At 34.7% G+C, this 10403-nt stretch overlaps 1 protein-coding gene across 1 annotated transcript in view; it reads right to left on the minus strand.

Annotated features, from left to right (window-relative positions):
• elac2 (elaC ribonuclease Z 2) overlaps positions 1-10403 on the minus strand; it is a 33657-nt gene that overhangs the window by 18870 nt on the left and 4384 nt on the right. The window contains exon 7 of the mRNA XM_061712577.1: positions 10287-10386. Within this exon, the coding sequence (XP_061568561.1) occupies positions 10287-10386 (100 nt within the window). The remainder of the gene's footprint in view (positions 1-10286; positions 10387-10403) is intronic.

Below are 10403 nucleotides of genomic sequence, written 5' to 3' on the forward strand. Positions count from 1 at the left end.
TCTGGCTCATTTCTTTCTTTCTTTCAGGCTCATTTCTTTCTTTCTTTCTGGCTCATTTCTTTCTTTCTTTCTTTCTTTCTTTCAGGCTCATTTCTTTCTTTCTGGCTCATTTCTTTCTTTCTTTCAGGCTCATTTCTTTCTTTCTTTCTGGCTCATTTCTTTCTTTCTTTCTTTCTTTCTTTCTTTCAGGCTCATTTCTTTCTTTCATTCTTTCTGGCTCATTTCTTTCTTTCTTTCTTTCTTTCTTTCAGGCTCATTTCTTTCTTTCATTCTTTCAGGCTCATTTCTTTCTTTCTTTCTTTCTTTCAGGCTCATTTCTTTCTTTCTGGCTCATTTCTTTCTTTCATTCTTTCAGGCTCATTTCTTTCTTTCTTTCTTTCTTTCTGGCTCATTTCTTTCTTTCTTTCATTCTTTCTGGCTCATTTCTTTCTTTCTTTCAGGCTCATTTCTTTCTTTCTTTCTGGCTCATTTCTTTCTTTCTTTCTTTCTTTCAGGCTCATTTCTTTCTGTCATTCTTTCAGGCTCATTTATTTCTTTCTTTCTTTCTTTCAGGCTCATTTCTTTCTTTCTGGCTCATTTCTTTCTTTCTTTCATTCTTTCTGGCTCATTTCTTTCTGGCTCATTTCTTTCTTTCTTTCTCTTTTTCTGGCTCATTTCTTTCTTTCTTTCAGGCTCATTTCTTTCTTTCTTTCTTTCTTTCTGGCTCATTTCTTTCTTTCTTTCTTTCAGGCTCATTTCTTTCTTTCTTTCAGGCTCATTTCTTTCTTTCTTTCTTTCTTTCTTTCAGGCTCATTTCTTTCTTTTTTTCTGGCTCATTTCTTTCTTTCTGGCTCATTTCTTTCTTTTTTTCTGGCTCATTTCTTTCTTTCTTTCTCTTTTTCTGGCTCATTTCTTTCTTTTTTTCTGGCTCATTTCTTTCTTTCTTTCATTCTTTCTGGCTCATTTCTTTCTTTCTTTCTCTTTTTCTGGCTCATTTCTTTCTTTCTTTCAGGCTCATTTCTTTCTTTCTTTCAGGCTCATTTCTTTCTTTCAGGCTCATTTCTTTCTTTCTTTCTTTCAGGCTCATTTCTTTCTTTTTTTCTGGCTCATTTCTTTCTTTCTTTCTTTCTGGCTCATTTCTTTCATTCTTTCTGGCTCATTTCTTTCTTTCAGGCTCATTTCTTTCTTTCTTTCTTTCTTTCAGGCTCATTTCTTTCTTTCTTTCTTTCTTTCTTTCTTTCTGGCTCATTTCTTTCTTTCTTTCTCTTTTTCTGGCTCATTTCTTTCTTTTTTTCTGGCTCATTTCTTTCTTTCTTTCTTTCTGGCTCATTTCTTTCTTTTTTTCTGGCTCATTTCTTTCTTTCTTTCTTTCTCTTTTTCTGGCTCATTTCTTTCTTTCTTTCTGGCTCATTTCTTTCTTTCTTTCTTTCTTTCTTTCTTTCTTTCTTTCTTTCAGGCTCATTTCTTTCTTTCTTTCTTTCTGGCTCATTTCTTTCTTTCTTTCTTTCTTTCTTTCTTTCTTTCTTTCTTTCTTTCAGGCTCATTTCTTTCTTTCATTCTTTCTGGCTCATTTCTTTCTTTCAGGCTCATTTCTTTCTTTCATTCTTTCAGGCTCATTTCTTTCTTTCTTTCTTTCTTTCTTTCAGGCTCATTTCTTTCTTTCTGGCTCATTTCTTTCTTTCATTCTTTCTGGCTCATTTCTTTCTTTCTGGCTCATTTCTTTCTTTCTTTCATTCTTTCTGGCTCATTTCTTTCTTTCTTTCTTTCAGGCTCATTTCTTTCTTTCTTTCTGGCTCATTTCTTTCTTTCTTTCTTTCTTTCAGGCTCATTTCTTTCTTTCATTCTTTCAGGCTCATTTATTTCTTTCTTTCTTTCTTTCAGGCTCATTTCTTTCTTTCTGGCTCATTTCTTTCTTTCTTTCATTCTTTCTGGCTCATTTCTTTCTTTTTTTTCTGGCTCATTTCTTTCTTTCTTTCTCTTTTTCTGGCTCATTTCTTTCTTTCTTTAAGGCTCATTTCTTTCTTTCTTTCTGGCTCATTTATTTCTTTCTTTCTTTCTTTCAGGCTCATTTCTTTCTTTCTTTCAGGCTCATTTCTTTCTTTCTTTCTTTCTTTCAGGCTCATTTCTTTCTTTTTTTCTGGCTCATTTCTTTCTTTCTTTCTTTCTGGCTCATTTCTTTCTTTTTTTCTGGCTCATTTCTTTCTTTCTTTCTCTTTTTCTGGCTCATTTCTTTCTTTTTTTCTGGCTCATTTCTTTCTTTCTTTCATTCTTTCTGGCTCATTTCTTTCTTTCTGGCTCATTTCTTTCTTTCTTTCTCTTTTTCTGGCTCATTTCTTTCTTTCTTTCAGGCTCATTTCTTTCTTTCTTTCAGGCTCATTTCTTTCTTTCAGGCTCATTTCTTTCTTTCTTTTTTTCTGGCTCATTTCTTTCTTTCTTTCTTTCTTTCTTTCTGGCTCATTTCTTTCATTCTTTCTGGCTCATTTCGTTCTTTCTTTCAGGCTCATTTCTTTCTTTCTTTCTTTCTTTCTTTCAGGCTCATTTCTTTCTTTCTTTCTTTCTTTCTTTCTGGCTCATTTCTTTCTTTCTTTCTCTTTTTCTGGCTCATTTCTTTCTTTCTTTCAGGCTCATTTCTTTCTTTCTTTCTTTCTTTCTGGCTCATTTCTTTCTTTCTTTCTGGCTCATTTCTTTCTTTCTTTCTCTTTTTCTGGCTCATTTCTTTCTTTCTTTCTTTCTTTCTTTCAGGCTCATTTCTTTCTTTCTTTCTTTCTTTCAGGCTCATTTCTTTCTTTCTTTCTGGCTCATTTCTTTCTTTCTTTCTTTCTTTCTTTCTCTTTTTCTGGCTCATTTCTTTCTTTCTTTCAGGCTCATTTCTTTCTTTCTTTCTTTCTTTCTTTCTGGCTCATTTCTTTCTTTCTTTCTTTCTCTTTTTCTGGCTCATTTCTTTCTTTCTTTCAGGCTCATTTCTTTCTTTCTTTCTTTCTTTCTTTCTTTCTTTCTTTCTTTCTCTTTTTCTGGCTCATTTCTTTCTTTCTTTCAGGCTCATTTCTTTCTTTCTTTCTTTCTGGCTCATTTCTTTCTTTCTTTCTTTCAGGCTCATTTCTTTCTTTCTTTCTTTCAGGCTCATTTCTTTCTTTCTTTCTTTCTGGCTGATTTCTTTCTTTCTTTCTTTTTTCTTTCTTTCTTTCAGGCTCATTTCTTTCATTCTTTCTGGCTCATTTCTTTCTTTCTTTCTTTCTGGCTCATTTCTTTCTTTCTTTCTTTCCTTCTTTCTTTCTTTCTTTTTTTCTGGCTCATTTCTTTCTTTCTTTCATTCTTTCTGGCTCATTTCTTTCTTTTTTTCTGGCTCATTTCTTTCTTTTTTTCTGACTCATTTCTTTCATTCTTTCAGGCTCATTTCTTTCTTTCTTTCTTTCTTTCTTTCAGGCTCATTTCTTTCTTTCTGGCTCATTTCTTTCTTTCTTTCATTCTTTCTGGCTCATTTCTTTCTTTTTTTCTGGCTCATTTCTTTCTTTCTTTCTCTTTTTCTGGCTCATTTCTTTCTTTCTTTCAGGCTCATTTCTTTCTTTCTTTCTTTCTTTCTGGCTCATTTCTTTCTTTCTTTCTTTCAGGCTCATTTCTTTCTTTCTTTCAGGCTCATTTCTTTCTTTCTTTATTTCTTTCTTTCAGGCTCATTTCTTTCTTTTTTTCTGGCTCATTTCTTTCTTTCTTTCATTCTTTCTGGCTCATTTCTTTCTTTTTTTCTGGCTCATTTCTTTCTTTCTTTCTCTTTTTCTGGCTCATTTCTTTCTTTTTTTCTGGCTCATTTCTTTCTTTCTTTCATTCTTTCTGGCTCATTTCTTTCTTTTTTTCTGGCTCATTTCTTTCTTTCTTTCTCTTTTTCTGGCTCATTTCTTTCTTTCAGGCTCATTTCTTTCTTTCTTTCAGGCTCATTTCTTTCTTTCAGGCTCATTTCTTTCTTTCTTTCTTTCTTTCTTTCTTTCTTTCTTTCTTTCTTTCTTTCAGGCTCATTTCTTTCTTTTTTTCTGGCTCATTTCTTTCTTTCTTTCTTTCTTTCTTTCTTTCTTTCATTCTTTCTGGCTCATTTCTTTCATTCTTTCTGGCTCATTTCTTTCTTTCTTTCAGGCTCATTTCTTTCTTTCTTTCTTTCTTTCAGGCTCATTTCTTTCTTTCTTTCTTTCTTTCTTTCTGGCTCATTTCTTTCTTTCTTTCTCTTTTTCTGGCTCATTTCTTTCTTTCTTTCAGGCTCATTTCTTTCTTTCTTTCTTTCTTTCTTTCTGGCTCATTTCTTTCTTTCTTTCAGGCTCATTTCTTTCTTTCTTTCTTTCTTTCTTTCTTTCTTTTCTTTCTGGCTCATTTCTTTCTTTCTTTCAGGCTCATTTCTTTCTTTCTTTCTTTCTTTCTTTCTGGCTCATTTCTTTCTTTCTTTCAGGCTCATTTCTTTCTTTCTTTCTTTCAGGCTCATTTCTTCTTTCATTCTTTCAGGCTCATTTCTTTCTTTCAGGCTCATTTCTTTCTTTCTTTCAGGCTCATTTCTTTCTTTCTTTCAGGCTCATTTCTTTCTTTCTTTCTGGCTCATTTCTTTCTTTCTTTCTTTCAGGCTCATTTCTTTCTTTCATTCTTTCAGGCTCATTTCTTTCTTTCAGGCTCATTTCTTTCTTTCTGGCTCATTTCTTTCTTTCTTTCATTCTTTCTGGCTCATTTCTTTCTTTTTTTTCTGGCTCATTTCTTTCTTTCTTTCTCTTTTTCTGGCTCATTTCTTTCTTTCTTTCAGGCTCATTTCTTTCTTTCTTTCTTTCTTCTTTCTTTCAGGCTCATTTCTTTCTTTCTGGCTCATTTCTTTCTTTCTTTCTTTCTTTCTTTCAGGCTCATTTCTTTCTTTCTTTCTTTCTGGCTCATTTCTTTCAGGCTCATTTCTTTCTTTCTTTCTTTCTGGCTCATTTCTTTCTTTTTTCTGGCTCATTTCTTTCTTCTTTCTTTCTTTCTTTCTTTCTTTCTTTTCTTTCTTTCTTTCTTTCTTTCTTTCTTTCTTTCTCTGGCTCATTTCTTTCTTTCTTTCAGGCTCATTTCTTTCTTTCTTCTGGCTCATTTCTTTCTTTCTTTCTTTCTTTCTTTCAGGCTCATTTCTTTCTTTCTGGCTCATTTCTTTCTTTCTTTCAGGCTCATTTCTTTCTTTCTTTCTGGCTCATTTCTTTCTTTCTTTCTTTCTTTCTTTCTTTCAGGCTCATTTCTTTCTTTCATTCTTTCTGGCTCATTTCTTTCTTTCTTTCTTTCTTTCTTTCAGGCTCATTTCTTTCTTTCATTCTTTCAGGCTCATTTCTTTCTTTCTTTCTTTCTTTCAGGCTCATTTCTTTCTTTCTGGCTCATTTCTTTCTTTCATTCTTTCAGGCTCATTTCTTTCTTTCTTTCTTTCTTTCTGGCTCATTTCTTTCTTTCTTTCATTCTTTCTGGCTCATTTCTTTCTTTCTTTCAGGCTCATTTCTTTCTTTCTTTCTGGCTCATTTCTTTCTTTCTTTCTTTCTTTCAGGCTCATTTCTTTCTGTCATTCTTTCAGGCTCATTTATTTCTTTCTTTCTTTCTTTCAGGCTCATTTCTTTCTTTCTGGCTCATTTCTTTCTTTCTTTCATTCTTTCTGGCTCATTTCTTTCTGGCTCATTTCTTTCTTTCTTTCTCTTTTTCTGGCTCATTTCTTTCTTTCTTTCAGGCTCATTTCTTTCTTTCTTTCTTTCTGGCTCATTTCTTTCTTTCTTTCTTTCAGGCTCATTTCTTTCTTTCTTTCAGGCTCATTTCTTTCTTTCTTTCTTTCTTTCTTTCAGGCTCATTTCTTTCTTTTTTTCTGTGGCTCATTTCTTTCTTTCTGGCTCATTTCTTTCTTTTTTTCTGGCTCATTTCTTTCTTTCTTTCTCTTTTTCTGCTCATTTCTTTCTTTTTTTCTGGCTCATTTCTTTCTTTCTTTCATTCTTTCTGGCTCATTTCTTTCTTTCTTTCTCTTTTTCTGGCTCATTTCTTTCTTTCTTTCAGGCTCATTTCTTTCTTTCAGGCTCATTTCTTTCTTTCTTTCTTTCAGGCTCATTTCTTTCTTTTTTTCTGGCTCATTTCTTTCTTTCTTTCTTTCTGGCTCATTTCTTTCATTCTTTCTGGCTCATTTCTTTCTTTCAGGCTCATTTCTTTCTTTCTTTCTTTCTTTCAGGCTCATTTCTTTCTTTCTTTCTTTCTTTCTTTCTTTCTGGCTCATTTCTTTCTTTCTTTCTCTTTTTCTGGCTCATTTCTTTCTTTCTTTCAGGCTCATTTCTTTCTTTCTTTCTTTCTTTCTTTCTTTCTTTCTTTCTTTCTTTCTTTCTTTCTTTCTTTCTTTCTTTTCTTTCTTTCTTTCTTTCTTTCTTTCTTTCTTTCTTTCTTTCTTTCTTTCTTTCTTTCTTCTTCTTTCTGGCTCATTTCTTTCTTTCTTTCTGGCTCATTTCTTTCTTTCTTTCTCTTTTTCTGGCTCATTTCTTTCTTTCTTTCTCTTTTTCTGGCTCTTTCTTTCTTTCTTTCAGGCTCATTTCTTTCTTTCTTTCTTTCTGGCTCATTTCTTTCTTCTTTCAGGCTCATTTCTTTCTTTCTTTCAGGCTCATTTCTTTCTTTCTTCTGGCTCATTTCTTTCTTTCTTTCTTTCTTTCTCTTTTTCTGGCTCATTTCTTTCTTTCTTTCAGGCTCATTTCTTTCTTTCTTTCTTTCTTTCTTTCTTTCTTTCTTTCTTTCTTTCTGGCTCATTTCTTTCTTTCTCTTTTTCTGGCTCATTTCTTTCTTTCTTTCAGGCTCATTTCTTTCTTTCTTTCTTTCTGGCTCATTTCTTTCTTTCTTTCTTTCTTTCTTTCTTTCTTTCAGGCTCATTTCTTTCTTTCTTTCTTTCTGGCTCATTTCTTTCTTTCTTTCTTTTTTCTTTCTTTCTTTCAGGCTCATTTCTTTCATTCTTTCTGGCTCATTTCTTTCTTTCTTTCTTTCTGGCTCATTTCTTTCTTTCTTTCTTTCCTTCTTTCTTTCTTTCTTTTTTTCTGGCTCATTTCTTTCTTTCTTTCTTTCTTTCTGACTCATTTCTTTCTTTTTTTCTGACTCATTTCTTTCATTCTTTCAGGCTCATTTCTTTCTTTCTTTCTTTCTTTCTTTCTTTCAGGCTCATTTCTTTCTTTCTGGCTCATTTCTTTCTTTCTTTCATTCTTTCTGGCTCATTTCTTTCTTTTTTTTCTGGCTCATTTCTTTCTTTCTTTCTCTTTTTTCTGGCTCATTTCTTTCTTTCTTTCAGGCTCATTTCTTTCTTTCTTTCTTTCTTTCTTTCTGCTCATTTCTTTCTTTCTTTCTTCAGGCTCATTTCTTTCTTTCTTTCAGGCTCATTTCTTTCTTTCTTTATTTCTTTCTTTCAGGCTCATTTCTTTCTTTTTTTCTGCTCATTTCTTTCTTTCTTTCATTCTTTCTGGCTCATTTCTTTCTTTTTTTCTGGCTCATTTCTTTCTTTCTTTTTTTCTGGCTCATTTCTTTCTTTCTCTTTTTCTGGCTCATTTCTTTCTCTTTTTTCTGGCTCATTTCTTTCTTTCTTTCTGGCTCATTTCTTTCTTTCTTTCTTTCTTTCTTTCTTTCTTTCTTTCTTTCTTCTTTCTTTCTTTCTTTCTTTCTTTCTTTCTTTCTTTCTTTCTTTCTTTCTTTCTTCTTCTTTCTTCTTTCTTCTTTCTTTCTTTCTTTCTTTCTTTCTTTCTTCTTCTTTCTTTCTTTCTTTCTTTCTTTCTTTCTTCTTTCTTTCTTTCTTCTTCTTCTGGCTCATTTCTTTCTTTCTTTCAGGCTCATTTCTTTCTTTCTTTCAGGCTCATTTCTTTCTTTCTTTCTTTCTTTCTTTCTTTCTTTCTTTCAGGCTCATTTCTTTCTTCTTTCTTTCTTTCTTTCTTTCTTTCTGGCTCATTTCTTTCTTTCTTTCTCTTTTTCTGGCTCATTTCTTTCTTTCTTTCAGGCTCATTTCTTTCTTTCTTTCTTTCTTTCTGGCTCATTTCTTTCTTTCTTTCAGGCTCATTTCTTTCTTTCTTTCTTTCTGGCTCATTTCTTTCTTTCTTTCAGGCTCATTTCTTTCTTTCTTTCTTTCTTTCTGGCTCATTTATTTCTTTCTTTCTTTCTGGCTCATTTCTTTCTTTCTTTCTGGCTCATTTCTTTCTTTCTTTCTCTTTTTCTGGCTCATTTCTTTCTTTCTTTCTTTCTTTCTTTCTTTCTTTCTTTCTTTCAGGCTCATTTCTTTCTTTCTTTTTCTTTCTTTCTTTCTGGCTCATTTCTTTCTTTCTTTCTCTTTTCTGGCTCATTTCTTTCTTTCTTTCTCTTTTTCTGGCTCATTTCTTTCTTTCTTTCTCTTTTTCTGGCTCATTTCTTTCTTTCTTTCTCTTTTTCTGGCTCATTTCTTCCTTCCTTCCTCCCTCCCTCCCTCCTCCCTCCCTTCCTTCCTTCCTTCCTTCCTTCCTTCCTTCTCCTTCCTTCCTTCCTTCCTTCCTTCCTTCCTTCCTTCCTTCCTTCCTTCCTTCCTTCCTTCCTTCCTTCCTTCCTTCCTTCCTTCCTTCCTTCCTTCCTTCCTTCCTTCCTTCCTTCCTTCCTTCCTTCCTTCCTTCCTTCCTTCCTTCCTTCCTTCCTTCCTTCCTTCCTTCACGTTGTGCGTGGATTTAACACAGAATCATAAATCAGTTTTACACAAAAACGTCATCAACGGAATTTATCATTTTCAGTGTTGGGGGTAACGCGTTACAAAAGTAACGCAATTACAGTAATGTATTACTATTTGCTGTAACGCAGTAATATAACGCATTACTAATAAATTTTCGGTAATATTTTACTCGTTACAATCTAAGTAACGCGCGTTACAACGCATTTAACCCGTTTAGCTGTTGTTTTTTAAAGAATTCACCAACACCGCGTCCGCGAGACATCCCGACAACAGAAAAAAGCGTTGGGAACGCGGCGCGGCGGAACGTAGCGCCGCTGGACACTGTTTGTGTGGGGACTGTTCAGTGAGCAGAGCCGGCAGGGAAAAGTCACAGTGCGGCGTGTCCGCGTGTAACTTAAATCTACCATGGTCTCAGCGTTAGAGCTCGGCCAAGTGAGGCTTTATTAATATATGGGCTTTATACATTTATTAAATATATATGAGCGCGGAGTCGGCGAGGAGCTGCACGAGCCGGGCTCACAGTCAGTCGCGCTGTGAGAGCGGATTTATGGTTCCGCGTTAAATCGACGCAGGGCTTTCGCCGTAGGGTACGCAGTAGTTCGCGCAACCCACGGCGTATGGCCCTGCGTTGGTGTAACGCGGAACCATAAATCAGCCTTAAACCACACCTGCAAGCCCATCAGGAGGAGAGGTTAAAACAGCTGCGAGTTGTTGATTGCTGGTACGTTTTGTTAACTCTGAGAGAAATATTGGTTTGTTTGTTAGCTTGCTGGTGTTTTTTTTCTCTCTGGGAGTTATTTATGAAGAAGTTCTGAGTTCCGTGTGAGCAGTATTCGAGTTGAGGGGGGATGAGGGGTGATGTGATGGCACCCCCCCTGAAATTAAAATGGTCCAAATCCCCCCCCCCCTGAAATAAAAACGGTCCAAATCATCCCCCCTGAAATAAAAACAGTCCAAATCATCCCCCCTGAAATAAAAACGGTCCAAATCATCCCCCCTGAAATAAAAACAGTCCAAATCATCCCCCCTGAAATAAAAACGGTCCAAATCATCCCCCCTGAAATAAAAACGGTCCAAATCATCCCCCCCCTGAAATAAAAACGGTCCAAATCATCCCCCCTGAAATAAAAACGGTCCAAATCATCCCCCCTGTAAAACTGCCATCCCTCCTTTCCATCCCTTATGTCATTTCATCAATGAATGTGGTTTTACTGCTATTTCAACATTTAGAGTCATCACCAGAAAAATAACACCAGAAAAATAACTTATTTGACAATTTTCACCTGTTTCAAGTAAATTTTCACTTGAAATAAGTAGAAAAATCTGCCAGTGGGACAAGATTTATCTTTTTTTGCTATTTTGTTGAAAGTAACTCAAAAGTAATACACAAGTAGTGTAACGCATTACAATTCAGATATAGTAATATTGTAATGTAACTAATTACTTTCAAATGACAGTAACTAGTAATATATAATGTATTATATTTTGATGTAACTTGCCCAACACTGATCATTTTTACCGTGAGATACAAATTCTTACCGTGGGGAATTTTTTTGACGGTATATCATGAACGGTAAAATATCGCCCATTCCTAGCTTCCAGACGTTTGTTTTTAAATCTGCAGCGTCGGTCGACTCACCCGGACGATCCTCCGCCTCCGTGGACGCCGTCGCTCCTTGGAGACGGGCTGTCCCCCCCCGGCCCGGTGGGACTGTTTCCTCCGTTTGTCCTCGACTTGGCTGAAAGAAGAAAAACA

Source organism: Cololabis saira, chromosome 21, assembly GCF_033807715.1.
Source record: "Cololabis saira isolate AMF1-May2022 chromosome 21, fColSai1.1, whole genome shotgun sequence".
Lineage (NCBI taxonomy): Eukaryota > Metazoa > Chordata > Actinopteri > Beloniformes > Belonidae > Cololabis > Cololabis saira.